Source organism: Strongylocentrotus purpuratus, unplaced genomic scaffold, assembly GCF_000002235.5.
Source record: "Strongylocentrotus purpuratus isolate Spur 01 unplaced genomic scaffold, Spur_5.0 spur5_scaffold_1, whole genome shotgun sequence".
Classification (NCBI taxonomy): Eukaryota; Metazoa; Echinodermata; class Echinoidea; order Camarodonta; family Strongylocentrotidae; genus Strongylocentrotus; species Strongylocentrotus purpuratus.
The window spans coordinates 31,901,949-31,925,537 of NW_022145594.1; the positions used below are offsets into that span (position 1 = coordinate 31,901,949).

At 36.7% G+C, this 23,589-nt stretch overlaps 1 protein-coding gene across 1 annotated transcript in view; it reads left to right on the forward strand.

Annotated features, from left to right (window-relative positions):
- LOC105437006 overlaps nucleotides 1–23,589 on the forward strand; it is a 55,420-nt gene that overhangs the window by 18,229 nt on the left and 13,602 nt on the right. The window contains exons 9-28 of the mRNA XM_030978065.1: nucleotides 60–227; nucleotides 2,723–2,890; nucleotides 3,628–3,795; nucleotides 4,534–4,701; nucleotides 5,441–5,608; nucleotides 6,348–6,515; nucleotides 7,256–7,423; nucleotides 8,163–8,330; nucleotides 9,072–9,239; nucleotides 9,979–10,146; nucleotides 10,886–11,053; nucleotides 12,539–12,706; nucleotides 13,438–13,605; nucleotides 14,192–14,359; nucleotides 16,754–16,921; nucleotides 19,177–19,344; nucleotides 20,076–20,243; nucleotides 21,457–21,624; nucleotides 22,356–22,523; nucleotides 23,293–23,460. Of these exons, the coding sequence (XP_030833925.1) occupies nucleotides 60–227; nucleotides 2,723–2,890; nucleotides 3,628–3,795; nucleotides 4,534–4,701; nucleotides 5,441–5,608; nucleotides 6,348–6,515; nucleotides 7,256–7,423; nucleotides 8,163–8,330; nucleotides 9,072–9,239; nucleotides 9,979–10,146; nucleotides 10,886–11,053; nucleotides 12,539–12,706; nucleotides 13,438–13,605; nucleotides 14,192–14,359; nucleotides 16,754–16,921; nucleotides 19,177–19,344; nucleotides 20,076–20,243; nucleotides 21,457–21,624; nucleotides 22,356–22,523; nucleotides 23,293–23,460 (3,360 nt within the window). The remainder of the gene's footprint in view (nucleotides 1–59; nucleotides 228–2,722; nucleotides 2,891–3,627; nucleotides 3,796–4,533; nucleotides 4,702–5,440; nucleotides 5,609–6,347; nucleotides 6,516–7,255; nucleotides 7,424–8,162; nucleotides 8,331–9,071; nucleotides 9,240–9,978; nucleotides 10,147–10,885; nucleotides 11,054–12,538; nucleotides 12,707–13,437; nucleotides 13,606–14,191; nucleotides 14,360–16,753; nucleotides 16,922–19,176; nucleotides 19,345–20,075; nucleotides 20,244–21,456; nucleotides 21,625–22,355; nucleotides 22,524–23,292; nucleotides 23,461–23,589) is intronic.

The following is a 23,589-nucleotide window of genomic DNA, read 5'->3' on the forward strand; positions in this document are numbered from 1 at the left end:
ATCAAAACATGTTCTCTCTGGTAATGATCTTGTATGAATCACTGTTTGTATACATGTAGGTCAAAACTATCGAGCTTTGGGAAGTAATTTTTCCGACATCAACCTCTACACGTCACTTCGTAGATGCTCTGTGTTCCATGCCAAACCTGACTGAACTGAGACTACGGGGAAAGGATTTCCAGGAGGAGTTCTATTCTTCACTGAGTGCAAAGGCGTCAACCTTACAGGTATGTATGTGTGTTTGTACTCGATATCCATTCCATCATGAATGAATGGACACATGTAGCAGTGGAGATGGGTTTAAGGAGTTATGATATGTTAACAGTCAATAGTTGTACCATGTGTGTAATGAATTATATTGGAATATATACAATAGTCTTAGCAGACAAAGGAAATTTGTATAAAGAGGGTTTTTCATGTGCAGTGTATAATACAGAATTCATATAGCTCGAGTTGAAAATATGGTGTTCTCTATATAAAAAAAATAAACCAAAGGTTTATTTCAGATAAAGGATTTTGATTTTTGTTGTAGACTAACTGGAGGTGCTTAATTAAACACCTTTACGGAAGGGGAGTGCAGTAACTGAATGTGTATGGTTAACACTGCACCAAAAATCAGATGTAACCCTAACACTCTTAGCTCAAGTAGTAATTTAATGCCCTACGGCTGTAATTGTCGGTCTTCGTGTTGTCGGACACATGCTCCTTCAACCATTTGAATTCAAATTCTTAACTTTAATTCTGCACCAAAGAGTATACCTATCACTAAACGTAAGCTCAAACCTATGTGCAGCTCGTATCCAAATCCTATATATTTGACTAAAAGGAGCCCAGAGCATTTGTCACCAGAGCATATACAGCCATGTATATTGGAGCACCCAGTTTTATTCCCAGCTATTTAATTAAAACATGTACTCTGGTAATGATCTTGTATGAATCACTGTTTGTATACATGTAGGTCAAAACTATCTTGCTTTGGGACATAGTTTTTCCGACAACAACCTCTACACGTCACTTCGTAGATGCTCTGTGTTCCATGCCAAACCTGACTGAACTGAGACTACGGGGAAAGGATTTCCAGGAGGAGTTCTATTCTTCACTGAGTGCAAAGGCGTCAACCTTACAGGTATGTATGTGTGTTTGTACTCGATATCCATTCCATCATGAATGAATGGACACATGTAGCAGTGGAGATGAGTTTAAGGAGTTATGATATTTTAACAGTCAATTTTTGTTCAATGTGTGTAATGAATTATATTTAAATATATAGAATATATAGAATAGGCTTAGCAGACAAAAGAAAATTATTATAAAAAGGGTTTTTCATGTGCAGTGTATAATACAGAATTCATATAGCTCGAGTTGAAAATATGGTTAAAAACACTAAACCAAAGGTTTATTTCAGATAAAGGATTTTGATTTTTGTTGTAGACTAACTGGAAGTGTTTAATTACACGTTTTGGGAAGGGGAGTGCACTAACTGAATTTGTATGGTTAACACTGCACCAAAAACTAGATGTAACCCTAACACTCTTAGCTCAAGTTGTAATTAAAAGCCCTATGGCTTTAATCGTAGGTCCTTGTGTTGTCGGACATATGCTCCATTAACCATTTGTTGTGCCTCCTATCCTGCACTAATCAAATTCTTAACTTTAATTCTGCACCAAAAAGTATACCTATCACTAAACTCAGTTCAAACCTATGTGCAACTCGTATCCAAATCCTATATATTTGACTAAAAGAAGCCCAGAGCATTTGTCACCAGAGCATATACAGCCATGTATATTGGAGCACCCAGTTTTATTCCCAGCTATTGAATTAAAACATGTACTCTGATAATGATCTTGTATGAATCACTGTTTGTATACATGTAGGTCAAAACTATCTTGCTTTGGGACATAGTTTTTCTGACATCAACCTCCACACATCACTTCGTAGATGCTCTGTGTTCCATGCCAAACCTGACTGAACTGAGACTACGGGCAAAGGATTTCCAGGAGGAGTTCTTTTCTACACTGAATGCAAAGGCGCCAACCTTACAGGTATGTATGTGTGTTTATACTCGATATCCATTCCATCATGGATGAATGGACACATGTAGCAGTGGAGATAGGTTTAAGGAGTTATGATATATATTAACAGTCAATGTTTGTTCAATGTGTGTATTGAATTATATTTAGATTTATATTGTAGTCTTAGCAGACATAGGAAATTATTATAAAGAGGGTTTTTCATGTGAAGTGTATAAAAGGTTTATTTCAGATAAAGGATTTTGATTTTTGTTGTAGACTAACTGAAGGTGTTTAATTAAACACCTTTACGAAAGAGGAGTGCACTAACTGAATTTGTATGGTTTACACTGCACCAAAAATCAGATGTAACCCTAACACTCTTAGCTCAAGTAGTAATTAAATGCCCTACGGCTGTAATTTTCGGTCTTCGTGTTGTCGGACACATGCTCCTTCAACCATTCGAATTCAAATTCTTAACTTTAATTCTGCACCAAAGAGTATACCTATCACTAAACGTAAGCTCAAACCTATGTGCAGCTCGTATCCAAATCCTATATATTTGACTAAATGAAGCCCAGATCATTTGTCACATGAGCATAGCCATAGATATACATGTATATCGGAGCATCCAATTATATTTGCAGTCATTCAATCAAAACATGTTCTCTCTGGTAATGATCTTGTATGAATCACTGTTTGTATACATGTAGGTCAAAACTATCGAGCTTTGGGAAGTAATTTTTCCGACATCAACCTCTACACGTCACTTCGTAGATGCTCTGTGTTCCATGCCAAACCTGACTGAACTGAGACTACGGGGAAAGGATTTCCAGGAGGAGTTCTATTCTTTACTGAGTGCAAAGGCATCAACCTTACAGGTATGTACCGGTATGTGTGTTTGTACTCGATATCCATTCCATCATGAATGAATGGACACATGTAGCAGTGGAGATGGGTTTAAGGAGTTATGATATGTTAACAGTCAATAGTTGTACCATGTGTGTAATGAATTATATTGGAATATATACAATAGTCTTAGCAGACAAAGGAAATTTGTATAAAGAGGGTTTTTCATGTGCAGTGTATAATACAGAATTCATATAGCTCGAGTTGAAAATATGGTGTTCTCTATATAAAAAAAATAAACCAAAGGTTTATTTCAGATAAAGGATTCTGATTTTTGTTGTAGACTAACTGGAGGTGCTTAATTAAACACCTTTACGGAAGGGGAGTGCAGTAACTGAATGTGTATGGTTAACACTGCACCAAAAATCAGATGTAACCCTAACACTCTTAGCTCAAGTAGTAATTTAATGCCGTACGGCTGTAATTGTCGGTCTTCGTGTTGTCGGACACATGCTCCTTCAACCATTCGAATTTAAATTCTTAACTTTAATTCTGCACCAAAGAGTATACCTATCACTAAACGTAAGCTCAAACCTATGTGCAGCTCGTATCCAAATCCTATATATTTGACTAAAAGAAGCCCAGAGCATTTGTCACCAGAGCATATACAGCCATGTATATTGGAGCACCCAGTTTTATTCCCAGCTATTTAATTAAAACATGTACTCTGGTAATGATCTTGTATGAATCACTGTTTGTATACATGTAGGTCAAAACTATCTTGCTTTGGGACATAGTTTTTCCGACATCAACCTCCACATATCACTTCGTAGATGCTCTGTGTTCCATGCCAAACCTGACTGAACTGAGACTACGGGCAAAGGATTTCCAGGAGGAGTTCTTTTCTACACTGAATGCAAAGGCGCCAACCTTACAGGTATGTATGTGTGTTTATACTCGATATCCATTCCATCATGGATGATTGGACACATGTAGCAGTGGAGATAGGTTTAAGGAGTTATGATATATATTAACAGTCAATGTTTGTTCAATGTGTGTATTGAATTATATTTAAATATATATTATAGTCTTAGCAGACATAGGAAATTATTATAAAGAGGGTTTTTCATGTACAGTGTATAATACAGAATTCATATAGCTCGAGTTGAAAATATGGTGTTCTCTATATAAAAATTAAACCAAAGGTTTATTTCAGATAAAGGATTTTGATTTTTGTTGTAGACTAACTGAAGGTGTTTAATTAAACACCTTTACGAAAGAGGAGTGCACTAACTGAATTTGTATGGTTTACACTGCACCAAAAATCAGATGTAACCCTAACACTCTTAGCTCAAGTAGTAATTAAATGCCCTACAGCTGTAATTGTCGGTCCTTTGTTGTTGGACACATGCTCCGTCAACCATTTTAATTCAAATTCTTAACTTTAATTCTGCTCCAAAGAGTATACCTATCACTAAACGTAAGCTCAAACCTATGTGCAGCTCGTAACCAAATCCTATATATTTGACTAAATAAAGCCCAGATCATTTGTCACATGAGCATAGCCATAGATATACATGTATATCTGAGCATCCAATTATATTTGCAGTCATTCAATCAAAACATGTTCTCTCTGGTAATGATCTTGTATGAATCACTGTTTGTATACATGTAGGTCAAAACTATCGAGCTTTGGGAAGTAATTTTTCCGACATCAACCTCTGCACGTCACTTCGTAGATGCTCTGTGTTCCATGCCAAACCTGACTAAACTGAGACTACGGGGAAAGGATTTCCAGGAGGAGTTCTATTCTTCACTGAGTGCAAAGGCGTCAACCTTACAGGTATGTATATGTGTTTGTACTCGATATCCATTCCATCATGAATGAATGGACACATGTAGCAGTGGAGATGGGTTTAAGGAGTTATGATATGTTAACAGTCAATAGTTGTACCATGTGTGTAATGAATTATATTGGAATATATACAATAGTCTTAGCAGACAAAGGAAATTTGTATAAAGAGGGTTTTTCATGTGCAGTGTATAATACAGAATTCATATAGCTCGAGTTGAAAATATGGTGTTCTCTATATAAAAAAAATAAACCAAAGGTTTATTTCAGATAAAGGATTTTGATTTTTGTTGTAGACCAACTATAGGTGTTTAATTAAACACCTTTGCGGAAGGGGAGTGCAGTAACTGAATGTGTATGGTTAACACTGCACCAAAAATCAGATGTAACCCTAACACTCTTAGCTCAAGTAGTAATTAAATGCCCTACGGCTGTAATTGTCGGTCTTCGTGTTGTCGGCCACATGCTCCATCAACCATTTGAATTCAAATTCTTAACTTTAATTCTGCACCAAAGAGTTTACCTATCACTAAACGTAAGCTCAAACCTATGTGCAGCTCGTATCCAAATCCTATATATTTGACTAAATAAAGCCCAGATCATTTGTCACATGAGCATAGCCATAGATATATATGTATATCGGAGCATCCAATTATATTTGCAGTCATTCAATCAAAACATGTTCTCTCTGGTAATGATCTTGTATGAATCACTGTTTGTATACATGTAGGTCAAAACTATCGAGCTTTGGAAAGTAATTTTTCCGACATCAACCTCTACACGTCACTTCGTAGATGCTCTGTGTTCCATGCCAAACCTGACTGAACTGAGACTACGGGGAAAGGATTTCCAGGAGGAGTTTTATTCTTCACTGAGTGCAAAGGCGTCAACCTTACAGGTATGTATGTGTGTTTGTACTCGATATCCATTCCATCATGAATGAATGGACACATGTAGCAGTGGAGATTCGTTTAAGGAGTTATGATATGTTAACAGTCAATTGTTGTACCCTGTGTGTAATGAATTATATTGGAATATATACAATAGTCTTGGCAGACAAAGTAAATTTGTATAAAGAGGGTTTTTCATGTGCAGTGTATAATACAGAATTCATAAAGCTCGAGTTGAAAATATGGTGTTCTCTATATAAAAAAAATAAACCAAAGGTTTCTTTCAGATAAAGGATTTTGATTTTTGTTGTAGACTAACTGGAGGTGTTTAATGAAACACCTTTACGGAAGGGGAGTGCACTAACCGAATTTGTATGGTTTACACTGCACCAAAAATCAGATGTAACCCCAACACTCTTAGCTCAAGTAGTAATTAAATGCCCTACGGCTGTAATTGTCGGTCTTCGTGTTGTCGGACACATGCTCCGTCAACCATTTTAATTCAAATTCTTAACTTTAATTCTGCACCAAAGAGTATACCTATCACTAAACGTAAGCTCAAACCTATGTGCAGCTCGTATCCAAATCCTATATATTTGACTAAATCAAGCCCAGATCATTTGTCACATGAGCATAGCCATAGATATACATGTATATCGGAGCATCCAGTTATATTTGCAGTCATTCAATCAAAACATGTTCTCTCTGGTAATGATCTTGTATGAATCACTGTTTGTATACATATAGGTAAAAAATATCGGGCTTTCGGAAGTAATTTTTCCGACATCAACCTCTACACATCACTTCGTAGATGCTCTGTGTTCCATGCCAAACCCGACTGGACTGGTACTACATGGAAAGGATTTCCAGGAGGAGTTCTATTCTTCACTGAGTGCAAAGGCGTCAACCTTACAGGTATGTATGTGTGTTTGTACTTGATATCCATTCCATCATAAATGAATGGACACATGTAGCAGTGGAGATGGGTTTAAGGAGTTATGATATGTTAACAGTCAATAGTTGTACCATGTGTGTAATGAATTATATTGGAATATATACAATAGTCTTAGCAGACAAAGGAAATTTGTATAAAGAGGGTTTTTCATGTGCAGTGTATAATACAGAATTCATAAAGCTCGAGTTGACAATATGGTGTTCTCTATATAAAAAAAACTAAACCAAAGGTTTATTTCAGATAAAGGATTTTGATTTTTGTTGTAGACTAACTGGAGGTGTTTAATTAAACACCTTTACGAAAGAGGAGTGCAATAACTGAATTTGTATGGTTTACACTGCACCAAAAATCAGATGTAACCCTAACACTCTTAGCTCAAGTAGTAATTAAATGCCCTACAGCTGTAATTGTCGGTCCTCGTGTTGTCGGACACATGCTCCGTCAACCATTTGAATTCAAATTCTTAACTTTAATTCTGCACCAAAGAGTATACCTATCACTAAACGTAAGCTCAAACCTATGTGCAGCTCGTATCCAAATCCTATATATTTGACTAAATAAAGGCCAGATCATTTGTTACAAGAGCATAGCCATAGATATACATGTATATCGGAGCATCCAATTATATTTGCAGTCATTCAATCAAAACATGTTCTCTCTGGTAATGATCTTGTATGAATCACTGTTTGTATACATGTAGGTCAAAACTATCGAGCTTTGGGAAGTAATTTTTTCGACATCAACCTCTACACGTCACTTCGTAGATGCTCTGTGTTTCATGCCAAACCTGACTAAACTGAGACTACGGGGAAAGGATTTCCAGGAGGAGTTTTATTCTTCACTGAGTGCAAAGGCGTCAACCTTACAGGTATGTATGTGTGTTTGTACTCGATATCCATTCCATCATGAATGAATGGACACATGTAGCAGTGGAGGTGGGTTTAAGGAGTTATGATATGTTAACAGTCAATAGTTGTACCATGTGTGTAATGAATTATATTGGAATATATACAATAGTCTTAGCAGACAAAGGAAATTTGTATAAAGAGGGTTTTTCATGTGCAGTGTATAATACAGAATTCATATAGCTCGAGTTGAAAATATGGTGTTCTCTATATAAAAAAAATAAACCAAAGGTTTCTTTCAGATAAAGGATTTTGATTTTTGTTGTAGACTAACTGGAGGTGTTTAATTAAACACCTTTACGGAAGGGGAGTGCACTAACCGAATTTGTATGGTTTACACTGCACCAAAAATCAGATGTAACCCCAACACTCTTAGCTCAAGTAGTAATTAAATGCCCTACGGCTGTAATTGTCGGTCTTCGTGTTGTCGGACACATGCTCCGTCAACCATTTTAATTCAAATTCTTAACTTTAATTCTGCACCAAAGAGTATACCTATCACTAAACGTAAGCTCAAACCTATGTGCAGCTCGTATCCAAATCCTATATATTTGACTAAATCAAGCCCAGATCATTTGTCACATGAGCATAGCCATAGATATACATGTATATCGGAGCATCCAGTTATATTTGCAGTCATTCAATCAAAACATGTTCTCTCTGGTAATGATCTTGTATGAATCACTGTTTGTATACATATAGGTAAAAAATATCGGGCTTTCGGAAGTAATTTTTCCGACATCAACCTCTACACATCACTTCGTAGATGCTCTGTGTTCCATGCCAAACCCGACTGGACTGGTACTACATGGAAAGGATTTCCAGGAGGAGTTCTATTCTTCACTGAGTGCAAAGGCGTCAACCTTACAGGTATGTATGTGTGTTTGTACTTGATATCCATTCCATCATAAATGAATGGACACATGTAGCAGTGGAGATGGGTTTAAGGAGTTATGATATGTTAACAGTCAATAGTTGTACCATGTGTGTAATGAATTATATTGGAATATATACAATAGTCTTAGCAGACAAAGGAAATTTGTATAAAGAGGGTTTTTCATGTGCAGTGTATAATACAGAATTCATAAAGCTCGAGTTGACAATATGGTGTTCTCTATATAAAAAAAAACTAAACCAAAGGTTTATTTCAGATAAAGGATTTTGATTTTTGTTGTAGACTAACTGGAGGTGTTTAATTAAACACCTTTACGAAAGAGGAGTGCAATAACTGAATTTGTATGGTTTACACTGCACCAAAAATCAGATGTAACCCTAACACTCTTAGCTCAAGTAGTAATTAAATGCCCTACAGCTGTAATTGTCGGTCCTCGTGTTGTCGGACACATGCTCCGTCAACCATTTGAATTCAAATTCTTAACTTTAATTCTGCACCAAAGAGTATACCTATCACTAAACGTAAGCTCAAACCTATGTGCAGCTCGTATCCAAATCCTATATATTTGACTAAATAAAGGCCAGATCATTTGTTACAAGAGCATAGCCATAGATATACATGTATATCGGAGCATCCAATTATATTTGCAGTCATTCAATCAAAACATGTTCTCTCTGGTAATGATCTTGTATGAATCACTGTTTGTATACATGTAGGTCAAAACTATCGAGCTTTGGGAAGTAATTTTTTCGACATCAACCTCTACACGTCACTTCGTAGATGCTCTGTGTTTCATGCCAAACCTGACTAAACTGAGACTACGGGGAAAGGATTTCCAGGAGGAGTTTTATTCTTCACTGAGTGCAAAGGCGTCAACCTTACAGGTATGTATGTGTGTTTGTACTCGATATCCATTCCATCATGAATGAATGGACACATGTAGCAGTGGAGGTGGGTTTAAGGAGTTATGATATGTTAACAGTCAATAGTTGTACCATGTGTGTAATGAATTATATTGGAATATATACAATAGTCTTAGCAGACAAAGGAAATTTGTATAAAGAGGGTTTTTCATGTGCAGTGTATAATACAGAATTCATATAGCTCGAGTTGAAAATATGGTGTTCTCTATATAAAAAAAATAAACCAAAGGTTTCTTTCAGATAAAGGATTTTGATTTTTGTTGTAGACTAACTGGAGGTGTTTAATTAAACACCTTTACGGAAGGGGAGTGCAGTAACTGAATGTGTATGGTTAACACTGCACCAAAAATCAGATGTAACCCTAACACTCTTAGCTCAAGTAGTAATTAAATGCCCTACGGCTGTAATTGTCGGTCCTCGTGTTGTCGGACACATGCTCCGTCAACCATTTTAATTCAAATTCTTAACTTTAATTCTGCACCAAAGAGTATACCTATCACTAAGCATGAGCTCAAACCTATGTGCAGCTCGTATCCAAATCCTATATATTTGACTAAATAAAGCCCAGATCATTTGTCACATGTGCATAGCCATAGATATACATGTATATCGGAGCATCCAATTATATTTGCAGTCATTCAATCAAAACATGTTCTCTCTGGTAATGATCTTGTATGAATCACTGTTTGTATACATGTAGGTCAAAACTATCGAGCTTTGGGAAGTAATTTTTCCGACATCAACCTCTACACATCACTTCGTAGATGCTCTGTGTTCCATGCCAAACCTAACTAAACTGAGACTACGGGGAAAGGATTTCCAGGAGGAGTTCTATTCTTCACTGAGTGCAAAGGCGTCAACCTTACAGGTATGTATGTGTGTTTGTACTCGATATCCATTCCATCATGAATGAATGGACACATGTAGCAGTGGAGATGGGGTTAAGGAGTTATGATATGTTAACAGTCAATAGTTGTACCATGTGTGTAATGAATTATATTGGAATATATACAATAGTCTTAGCAGACAAAGGAAATTTGTATAAAGAGGGTTTTTCATATGCAGTGTATAATACAGAATTCATATAGCTCGAGTTGAAAATATGGTGTTCTCTATATAAAAAAACTAAACCAAAGGTTTATTTCAGATAAAGGATTTTGATTTTTGTTGTAGACTAACTGGAGGTGTTTTATTAAACACCTTTACGGAAGGGGAGTGCAGTAACTGAATGTGTATGGTTAACACTGCACCAAAAATCAGATGTAACCCTAGCACTCTTAGCTCAAGTAGTAATTAAATTCCCTACGGCTGTAATTGTCGGTCTTCGTGTTGTCGGACACATGCTCCGTCAACCATTTGAATTCAAATTCTTAACTTTAATTCTGCACCAAAGAGTATACCTATCACTAAACGTAAGCTCAAACCTATGTGCAGCTCGTATCCAAATCCTATATATTTGACTAAATAAAGCCCAGATCATTTGTCACATGAGCATAGCCATAGATATACATGTATATCGGAGCATCCAATTATATTTGCAGTCATTCAATCAAAACATGTTCTCTCTGGTAATGATCTTGTATGAATCACTGTTTGTATACATGTAGGTCAAAACTATCGAGCTTTGGGAAGTAATTTTTCCGACATCAACCTCTACACATCACTTCGTAGATGCTCTGTGTTCCATGCCAAACCTGACTAAACTGAGACTACGGGGAAAGGATTTCCAGGAGGAGTTCTATTCTTCACTGAGTGCAAAGGCGTCAACCTTACAGGTATGTATGTGTGTTTGTACTCGATATCCATTCCATCATGAATGAATGGACACATGTAGCAGTGGAGATGGGTTTAAGGAGTTATGATATGTTAACAGTCAATAGTTGTACCATGTGTGTAATGAATTATATTGGAATATATACAATAGTCTTAGCAGACAAAGGAAATTTGTATAAAGAGGGTTTTTCATGTGCAGTGTATAATACAGAATTCATATAGCTCGAGTTGAAAATATGGTGTTCTCTATATAAAAAAACTAAACCAAAGGTTTATTTCAGATAAAGGATTTTGATTTTTGTTGTAGACTAACTGGAGGTGTTTAATTAAACACCTTTACGGAAGGGGAGTGCAGTAACTGAATGTGTATGGTTAACACTGCACCAAAAATCAGATGTAACCCTAACACTCTTAGCTCAAGTAGTAATTAAATTCCCTACGGCTGTAATTGTCGGTCTTCGTGTTGTCGGACACATGCTCCTTCAACCATTTGAATTCAAATTCTTAACTTTAATTCTGCACCAAAGAGTATACCTATCACTAAACGTAAGCTCAAAACTATGTGCAGCTCGTATCCAAATCCTATATATTTGACTAAAAGAAGCCCAGAGCATTTGTCACCAGAGCATATACAGCCATGTATATTGGAGCACCCAGTTTTATTCCCAGCTATTTAATTAAAACATGTACTCTGGTAATGATCTTGTATGAATCACTGTTTGTATACATGTAGGTCAAAACTATCTTGCTTTGGGACATAGTTTTTCAGACATCAACCTCTACACATGACTTCGTAGATGCTCTGTGTTCCATGCCAAACCTGACTGAACTGAGACTACGGGGAAAGGATTTCCAGGAGGAGTTCTTTTCTACACTGAAAGCAAAGGCGCCAACCTTACAGGTATGTATGTGTGTTTATACTCGATATCCATTCCATCATGGATGAATGGACACATGTAGCAGTGGAGATAGGTTTAAGGAGTAATGATATATATTAACAGTAAAAAATAAAATAAACCAAAGGTTTATTTCATATAAAGGATTTTGATTTTTGTTGTAGACTAACTGGAGGTGTTTAATTAAACACCTTTACGGAAGGGGAGTGCAGTAACTGAATGTGTATGGTTAACACTGCACCAAAAATCAGATGTAACCCTAACACTCTTAGCTCAAGTAGTAATTAAATGCCCTACGGCTGTAATTGTCAGTCTTCGTGTTGTCGGACACATGCTCCGTCAACCATTTGAATTCAAATTCTTAACTTTAATTCTGCACCAAAGAGTATACCTATCACTAAACTCAGCTCAAACCTATGTGCAACTCGTTTTCAAATCCTATATATTTGACTAAATAAAGCCCAGATCATATCACCTGAGCATAGCCCTAGATATACATATCGGAGCATCCAGTTATATTTGCAGTCATTCAATTAAAACATGTTCTCTCTGGTAATGATCTTGTATGAATCACTGTTTGTATACATGTAGGTCAAAACTATCGAGCTTTGGGAAGTAATTTTTCCAACATCAACCTCTACACGTCACTTCGTAGATGCTCTGTGTTCCATGCCAAACCTGACTGAACTTAGACTACGGGGAAAGGATTTCCAGGAGGAGTTCTATTCTTCACTGAGTGCAAAGGCGTCAACCTTACAGGTATGTATGTGTGTTTGTACTCGATATCCATTCCATCATGAATGAATGGACACATGTAGCAGTGGAGATTGGTTTAAAGAGTTATGAAATGTTAACAGTCAATAGTTGTACCATGTGTGTAATGAATTATATTGGAATATATACAATAGTCTTAGCAGACAAAGGAAATTTGTATAAAGAGGGTTTTTCATGTGCAGTGTATAATACAGAATTCATAAAGCTCGAGTTGAAAATATGGTGTTCTCTATATAAAAAAAATAAACCAAAGGTTTATTTCAGATAAAGGATTTTGATTTTTGTTGTAGACTAACTGGAGGTGTTTAATTAAACACCTTTACGGAAGGGGAGTGCAGTAACTGAATGTGTATGGTTAACACTGCACCAACAATCAGATGTAACCCTAACACTCTTAGCTCAAGTAGTAATTAAATGCCCTACGGCTGTAATTGTCGGTCCTCGTGTTGTCGGACACATGCTCCGTCAACCATTTGAATTCAAATTCTTAACTTTAATTCTGCACCAAAGAGTATACCTATCACTAAACGTAAGCTCAAACCTATGTGCAGCTCGTATCCAAATCCTATATATTTGACTAAAAGAAGCCCAGAGCATTTGTCACCAGAGCATATACAGCCATGTATATTGGAGCACCCAGTTTTATTCCCAGCTATTTAATTAAAACATGTACTCTGGTAATGATCTTGTATGAATCACTGTTTGTATACATGTAGGTCAAAACTATCTTGCTTTGGGACATAGTTTTTCCGACATCAACCTCTACACATGACTTCGTAGATGCTCTGTGTTCCATGCCAAACCTGACTGAACTGAGACTACGGGGAAAGGATTTCCAGGAGGAGTTCTTTTCTACACTGAAAGCAAAGGCGCCAACCTTACAGGTATGTATGTGTGTTTATACTCGATATCCATTCCATCATGGATGAATGGACACATGTAGCAGTGGAGATAGGTTTAAGGAGTAATGATATATATTAACAGTAAAAAATAAAATAAACCAAAGGTTTATTTCATATAAAGGATTTTGATTTTTGTTGTAGACTAACTGGAGGTGTTTAATTAAACACCTTTATTGAAGGGGAGTGCAGTAACTGAATGTGTATGGTTAACACTGCACCAACAATCAGATGTAACCCTAACACTCTTAGCTCAAGTAGTAATTAAATGCCCTACGGCTGTAATTGTCGGTCTTCGTGTTGTCGGACACATGCTCCGTCAACCATTTGAATTCAAATTCTTAACTTTAATTCTGCACCAAAGAGTATACCTATCACTAAACTCAGCTCAAACCTATGTGCAACTCGTTTTCAAATCCTATATATTTGACTAAATAAAGCCCAGATCATATCACCTGAGCATAGCCCTAGATATACATATCGGAGCATCCAGTTATATTTGCAGTCATTCAATTAAAACATGTTCTCTCTGGTAATGATCTTGTATGAATCACTGTTTGTATACATGTAGGTCAAAACTATCGAGCTTTGGGAAGTAATTTTTCCAACATCAACCTCTACACGTCACTTCGTAGATGCTCTGTGTTCCATGCCAAACCTGACTGAACTGAGACTACGGGGAAAGGATTTCCAGGAGGAGTTCTATTCTTCACTGAGTGCAAAGGCGTCAACCTTACAGGTATGTATGTGTGTTTGTACTCGATATCCATTCCATCATGAATGAATGGACACATGTAGCAGTGGAGATTGGTTTAAAGAGTTATGAAATGTTAACAGTCAATAGTTGTACCATGTGTGTAATGAATTATATTGGAATATATACAATAGTCTTAGCAGACAAAGGAAATTTGTATAAAGAGGGTTTTTCATGTGCAGTGTATAATACAGAATTCATAAAGCTCAAGTTGAAAATATGGTGTTCTCTATATAAAAAAAATAAACCAAAGGTTTATTTCAGATAAAGGATTTTGATTTTTGTTGTAGACTAACTGGAGGTGTTTAATTAAACACCTTTACGGAAGGGGAGTGCAGTAACTGAATGTGTATGGTTAACACTGCACCAAAAATCAGATGTAACCCTAACACTCTTAGCTCAAGTAGTAATTAAATGCCCTACGGCTGTAATTGTCGGTCTTCGTGTTGTCGGACACATGCTCCGTCAACCATTTGAATTCAAATTCTTAACTTCAATTCTGCACCAAAGAGTATATCTATCACTAAACTCAGCTCAAACCTATGTGCAACTCGTTTTCAAATCCTATATATTTGACTAAAAGAAGCCCAGAGCATTTGTCACCAGAGCATATACAGCCATGTATATTGGAGCACCCAGTTTTATTCCCAGCTATTTAATTAAAACATGTACTCTGGTAATGATCTTGTATGAATCACTGTTTGTATACATGTAGGTCAAAACTATCTTGCATTGGGACATAGTTTTTCCGACATCAACCTCTACACATCACTTCGTAGATGCTCTGTGTTCCATGCCAAACCTGACTGAACTGAGACTACGGGGAAAGGATTTCCAGGAGGAGTTCTTTTCTACACTGAATGCAAAGGCGCCAACCTTACAGGTATGTATGTGTGTTTATACTCGATATCCATTCCATCATGGATGAATGGACACATGTAGCAGTGGAGATAGGTTTAAGGAGTAATGATATATATTAACAGTCAAAAAAAAAATAAACCCAAGGTTTATTTCAGATAAAGGATTTTGATTTTTGTTGTAGACTAACTGGAGGTGTTTAATTAAACACCTTTACGGAAGGGGAGTGCAGTAACTGAATGTGTATGGTTAACACTGCACCAAAAATCAGATGTAACCCTAACACTCTTAGCTCAAGTAGTAATTAAATGCCCTACGGCTGTAATTGTCGGTCTTCGTGTTGTCGGACACATGCTCCGTCAACCATTTGAATTCAAATTCTTAACTTTAATTCTGCACCAAAGAGTATACCTATCACTAAACGTAAGCTCAAACCTATGTGCAGCTCGTATCCAAATCCTATATGTTTGACTAAATAAAGCCCAGATCATATGTCACCTGAGCATAGCCCTAGATATACATATCGGAGCATCCAGTTATATTTGCAGTCATTCAATTAAAACATGTTCTCTCTGGTAATGATCTTGTATGAATCACTGTTTGTATACATGTAGGTCAAAACTATTGAGCTTTGGGAAGTAATTTTTCCGACATCAACCTCTACACGTCACTTCGTAGATGCTCTGTGTTCCATGCCAAACCTGACTGAACTGAGACTACGGGCAAAGGATTTCCAGGAGGAGTTCTATTCTTCACTGAGTGCAAAGGCGTCAACCTTACAGGTATGTATGTGTGTTTGTACTCGATATTCATTCCATCATGAATGAATGGACACATGTAGCAGTGGAGATTGGTTTAAGGAGTTATTATATGTTAACAGTCAATAGCTGTACCATGTGTGTAATGAATTATATTGGAATATATACAATAGTCTTAGCAGACAAAGGAAATTTGTATAAAGAGGGTTTTTCATGTGCAGTGTATAATACAGAATTCATAAAGCTCGAGTTGAAAATATGGTGTTCTCTATATAAAAAAACTAAACCAAAGGTTTATTTCAGATAAAGGATTTTGATTTTTGTTGTAGACTAACTGGAGGTGTTTAATTAAACACCTTTACGGAAGGGGAGTGCAGTAACTGAATGTGTATGGTTAACACTGCACCAAAAATCAGATGTAACCCTAACACTCTTAGCTCAAGTAGTAATTAAATGCCCTACGGCTGTAATTGTCGGTCTTCGTGTTGTCGGACAAATGCTCCGTCAACCATTTGAATTCAAATTCTTAACTTTAATTCTGCACCAAAGAGTATACCTATCCCTAAACGTAAGCTCAAACCTATGTGCAGCTCGTATCCAAATCCTATATATTTGACTAAATAAAGCCCAGATCATTTGTCACATGAGCATAGCCATAGATATACATGTATATCGGAGCATCCAATTATATTTGCAGTCATTCAATCAAAACATGTTCTCTCTGGTAATGATCTTGTATGAATCACTGTTTGTATACATGTAGGTCAAAACTATCGAGCTTTGGGAAGTAATTTTTCCGACATCAACCTCTACACGTCACTTCGTAGATGCTCTGTGTTCCATGCCAAACTTGACTGAACTGAGACTACGGGGAAAGGAATTCCAGGAGGAGTTCTATTCTTCACTGAGTGCAAAGGCGTCAACCTTACAGGTATGTATGTGTGTTTGTACTCGATATCCATTCCATCATGAATGAATAGACACGTGTAGCAGTGGAGATGGGTTTAAGGAGTTATGATATGTTAACAGTCAATAGTTGTACCATATGTGTAATGAATTATATTGGAATATATAAAATAGTCTTAGCAGACAAAGGAAATTTGTATAAAGAGGGTTTTTTATGTGCAGTGTATAATACAGAATTCATATAGCTCGAGTTGAAAATATGGTGTTCTCTATATAAAAAAAATAAACCAAAGGTTTATTTCAGATAAAGGATTTTGATATTTGTTGTAGACTAACTGGAGGTGTTTAATTAAACACCTTTACGGGAGGGGAGTGCAGTAACTGAATGTGTATGGTTAACACTGCACCAAAAATCAGATGTAACCCTAACACTCTTAGCTCAAGTAGTAATTAAATTCCCTACGGATGTAATTGTCGGTCTTCGTGTTGTCGGACACATGCTCCGTCAACCATTTGAATTCAAATTCTTAACTTTAATTCTGCACCAAAGAGTATACCTATCACTAAACGTAAGCTCAAACCTATGTGCAGCTCGTATCCAAATCCTATATATTTGACTAAATAAAGCCCAGATCATTTGTCACATGAGCATAGCCATAGATATATACATGTATATCGGAGCATCCAATTATATTTGCAGTCATTCAATCAAAACATGTTCTCTCTGGTAATGATCTTGTATGAATCACTGTTTGTATACATGTAGGTCAAAACTATCTTGCTTTGGGACATAGTTTTTCCGACATCAACCTCTACACATCACTTCGTAGATGCTCTGTGTTCCATGCCAAACCTGACTGAACTGAGACTACGGGGAAAGGATTTCCAGGAGGAGTTCTTTTCTACACTGAATGCAAAGGCGCCAACCTTACAGGTATATATGTGTGTTTATACTCGATATCCATTCCATCATGGATGAATGGACACATGTAGCAGTGGAGATAGGTTTAAGGAGTAATGATATATATTAACAGTGAAAAAAAAAATAAACCAAAGGTTCATTTCAGATAAAGGATTTTGATTTTTGTTGTAGACTAACTGGAGGAGTTTAATTAAACACCTTTACGGAAGGGGAGTGCAGTAACTGAATTTTTATGGTTAACACTGCACCAAAAATCAGATGTAACCCTAACACTCTTAGCTCAAGTAGTAATTAAATGCCCTACGGCTGTATTTGTCAGTCTTCGTGTTGTCGGACACATGCTCCGTCAACCATTTGAATTCAAATTCTTAACTTTAATTCTGCACCAAAGAGTATACCTATCACTAAACGTAAGCTCAAACCTATATGCAGCTCGTATCCAAATCCTATATATTTGACTAAAAGAAGCCCAGAGCATTTGTCACCAGAGCATATACAGCCATGTATATTGGAGCACCCAGTTTTATTCCCAGCTATTTAATTAAAACATGTACTCTGGTAATGATCTTGTATGAATCACTGTTTGTATACATGTAGGTCAAAACTATCTTGCTTTGGGACATAGTTTTTCCGACATCAACCTCTACACATCACTTCGTAGATGCTCTGTGTTCCATGCCAAACCTGACTGAACTGAGACTACGGGGAAAGGATTTCCAGGAGGAGTTCTTTTCTACACTGAATGCAAAGGCGCCAACCTTACAGGTATATATGTGTGTTTATACTCGATATCCATTCCATGATGGATGAATGGACACATGTAGCAGTGGAGATAGGTTTAAGGAGTAATGATATATATTAACAGTGAAAAAAAAAATAAACCAAAGGTTCATTTCAGATAAAGGATTTTGATTTTTGTTGTAGACTAACTGGAGGTGTTTAATTAAACACCTTTACGGAAGGGGAGTGCAGTAACTGAATGTGTATGATTAACACTGCACCAAAAATCAGATGTAACCCTAACATTCTTAGCTCAAGTAGTAATTAAATGCCCTACGGCTGTAATTGTCGGTCCTCGTGTTGTCGGACACATGCTCCGTCAACCATTTGAATTCAAATTCTTAACTTTAATTCTGCACCAAAGAGTATACCTATCACTAAACGTAGGCTCAAACCTATGTGCAGCTCGTATCCAAATCCAAATCCTATATATTTGACTAAATAAAGCCCAGATCATATCACCTGAGCATAGCCCTAGATATACATATCGGAGCATCCAGTTATATTTGCAGTCATTCAATTAAAACATGTTCTCTCTGGTAATGATCTTGTATGAATCACTGTTTGTATCCATTTAGGTCAAAACTATCGAGCTTTGGGAAGTAATTTTTCCGACATCAACCTCTACACGTCACTTCGTAGATGCTCTGTGTTCCATGCCAAACCTGACTGAACTGAGACTACGGGCAAAGGATTTCCAGGAGGAGTTCTATTCTTCACTGAGTGCAAAGGCGTCAACCTTACAGGTATGTATGTGTGTTTGTACTCGATATCCATTCCATCATGAATGAATGGACACATGCAGCAGTGGAGATTGGTTTAAGGAGTTATGATATGTTAACAGTCAATAGTTGTACCATGTGTGTAATGAATTATATTGGAATATATACAATAGTCTTAGCAGACAAAGGAAATTTGTATAAAGAGGGTTTTTCATGTGCAGTGTATAATACAGAATTCATATAGCTCGAGTTGAAAATATGATGTTCTCTATATAAAAAAAAATAAACAAAGGTTTATTTCAGATAAAGGATTTTGATTTTTGTTGTAGACTAAACGGAGGTGTTTAATTAAACACCTTTACGGAAGGGGAGTGCAGTAACTGAATGTGTATGGTTAACACTGCACCAAAAATCAGATGTAACCCTAACACTCTTAGCTCAAGTAGTAATTAAATGCCCTACGGCTGTATTTGTCAGTCTTCGTGTTGTCGGACACATGCTCCGTCAACCATTTGAATTCAAATTCTTAACTTTAATTCTGCACCAAAGAGTATACCTATCACTAAACGTAAGCTCAAACCTATGTGCAACTCGTATCCAAATCCTATATATTTGACTAAAAGAAGCCCAGAGCATTTGTCACCAGAGCATATACAGCCATGTATATTGGAGCACCCAGTTTTATTCCCAGCTATTTAATTAAAACATGTACTCTGGTAATGATCTTGTATGAATCACTGTTTGTATACATGTAGGTCAAAACTATCTTGCTTTGGGACATAGTTTTTCCGACATCAACCTCTACACATCACTTCGTAGATGCTCTGTGTTCCATGCCAAACCTGACTGAACTGAGACTACGGGGAAAGGATTTCCAGGAGGAGTTCTTTTCTACACTGAATGCAAAGGCGCCAACCTTACAGGTATATATGTGTGTTTATACTCGATATCCATTCCATCATGGATGAATGGACACATGTAGCAGTGGAGATAGGTTTAAGGAGTAATGATATATATTAACAGTAAAAAAAAAAATAAACCAAAGGTTTATTTCATATAAAGGATTTTGATTTTTGTTGTAGACTAACTGGAGGTGTTTAATTAAACACCTTTACGGAAGGGGAGTGCAGTAACTGAATGTGTATGATTAACACTGCACCAAAAATCAGATGTAACCCTAACACTCTTAGCTCAAGTAGTAATTAAATGCCCTACGGCTGTAATTGTCGGTCCTCGTGTTGTCGGACACATGCTCCGTCAACCATTTGAATTCAAATTCTTAACTTTAATTCTGCACCAAAGAGTATACCTATCACTAAACGTAAGCTCAAACCTATGTGCAGCTCCTTATACTTTTATATTGTTGTTTTGTTGTATTCTGTATTTTTTCTATTATTAAGCTATGTTTGTATTCTTTATTATGTATCATTATCATGACATGTACATGTGTTGTACTCTCATACCCCAGAAGGGGGTCGAATGAGTCAATAAATTCTATTCTATTCTATTCTATTCTATCCAAATCCAAATCCTATATATTTGACTAAATGAAGCCCAGATCATATCACCTGAGCATAGCCCTAGAGCGCGTTTATCTAGGCTTGCCACTAGATATGTACATATCGTACCCCACTATCGAACCCCACTATCATACCCCACTATACGATCGTGATTTGCGGGATGTCGCGTTTATCTACTCTTCACGATTCAAAATAAAGGCCTTGTGTCTGCCCAGCTGTTTTGACCCGGGAAGCAGACAGTTTCTCGGAGGTCAAATTCACACACATGCTTGTACACAACACCTGTGTGGTCCTATTTGTATGTGACGTTCAAAACAGCTTTGCGTTTATCGACCTCTCAGAAACGTGATTCTGGCTGTATGTCACATACAAAACGCACCTTTTTGCGTCTTTTGATATGCCCATATCTAAAGACGTTTGAAAAAGGCTTTGCGTTTATCTACTTCTAAATTTGCCTGAAAGACGTTTGAGAAACCTGATTCTAGCCAAAAATTTCCTAGATAAACGCAACCCTAGATATACATATCGGAGCATCCAGTTATATTTGCAGTCATTCATTTAAAACATGTTCTCTCTGGTAATGATCTTGTATGAATCACTGTTTGTATACATGTAGGTCAAAACTATCGAGCTTTGGGAAGTAATTTTTCCGACATCAACCTCTACACGTCACTTCGTAGATGCTCTGTGTTCCATGCCAAACCTGACTGAACTGAGACTACGGGGAAAGGATTTCCAGGAGGAGTTCTATTCTTCACTGAGTGCAAAGGCGTCAACCTTACAGGTATGTATGTGTGTTTGTACTCGATATCCATTCCATCATGAATGAATGGACACATGTAGCAGTGGAGATTGGTTTAAGGAGTTATGATATGTTAACAGTCAATAGTTGTACCATGTGTGTAATGAATTATATTGGAATATATACAATAGTCTTAGCAGACAAAGGAAATTTGTATAAAGAGGGTTTTTCATGTGCAGTGTATAATACAGAATTCATAAAGCTCGAGTTGAAAATATGGTGTTCTCTATATAAAAAAAATAAACCAAAGGTTTATTTCAGATAAAGGATTTTGATTTTTGTTGTAGACTAACTGGAGGTGTTTAATTAAACACCTTTACGGAAGGGGAGTGCAGTAACTGAATGTGTATGGTTAACACTGCACCAAAAATCAGATGTAACCCTAACACTCTTAGCTCAAGTAGTAATTAAATGCCCTACGGCTGTAATTGTCGGTCTTCGTGTTGTCGGACACATCCTCCGTCAACCATTTGAATTCAAATTCTTAACTTTAATTCTGCACCAAAGAGTATACCTATCACTAAACGTAAGCTCAAACCTATGTGCAGCTCGTGTCCAAATCCTATATATTTGACTAAAAGAAGCCCAGAGCATTTGTCACCAGAGCATATACAGCCATGTATATTGGAGCACCCAGTTTTATTCCCAGCTATTTAATTAAAACATGTACTCTGGTAATGATCTTGTATGAATCACTGTTTGTATACATGTAGGTCAAAACTATCTTGCTTTGGGACATAGTTTTTCCGACATCAACCTCTACACATCACTTCGTAGATGCTCTGTGTTCCATGCCAAACCTGACTGAACTGAGACTACGGGCAAAGGATTTCCAGGAGGAGTTCTTTTCTACACTGAATGCAAAGGCGCCAACCTTACAGGTACATATGTATGTATGTGTGTTTATACTCGGTATCCATTCCATCATGGATGAATGGACACATGTAGCAGTGGAGATAGGTTTAAGGATTAATGATATATATTAACAGTAAAAAAAAAAATAAACCAAAGGTTTATTTCATATAAAGGATTTTGATTTTTGTTGTAGACTAACTGGAGGTGTTTAATTAAACACCTTTACGGAAGGGGAGTGCAGTAACTGAATGTGTATGATTAACACTGCACCAAAAATCAGATGTAACCCTAACACTCTTAGCTCAAGTAGTAATTAAATGCCCTACGGCTGTAATTGTCGGTCCTCGTGTTGTTGGACACATGCTCCGTCAACCATTTGAATTCAAATTCTTAACTTTAATTCTGCACCAAAGAGTATACCTATCACTAAACGTAAGCTCAAACCTATGTGCAGCTCGTTATACTTTTATATTGTTGTTTTGTTGTATTCTGTATTTTTTCTATTATTAAGCTATGTTTGTATTCTTTATTATGTATCATTATCATGACATGTACATGTGTTGTACTCTCATACCCCAGAAGGGGGTCGAATGAGTCAATAAATTCTATTCTATTCTATTCTATTCTATCCAAATCCAAATCCTATATATTTGACTAAATGAAGCCCAGATCATATCACCTGAGCATAGCCCTAGATATACATATCGGAGCATCCAGTTATATTTGCAGTCATTCATTTAAAACATGTTCTCTCTGGTAATGATCTTGTATGAATCACTGTTTGTATACATGTAGGTCAAAACTATCGAGCTTTGGGAAGTAATTTTTCCGACATCAACCTCTACACGTCACTTCGTAGATGCTCTGTGTTCCATGCCAAACCTGACTGAACTGAGACTACGGGGAAAGGATTTCCAGGAGGAGTTCTATTCTTCACTGAGTGCAAAGGCGTCAACCTTACAGGTATGTATGTGTGTTTGTACTCGATATCCATTCCATCATGAATGAATGGACACATGTAGCAGTGGAGATTGGTTTAAGGAGTTATGATATGTTAACAGTCAATAGTTGTACCATGTGTGTAATGAATTA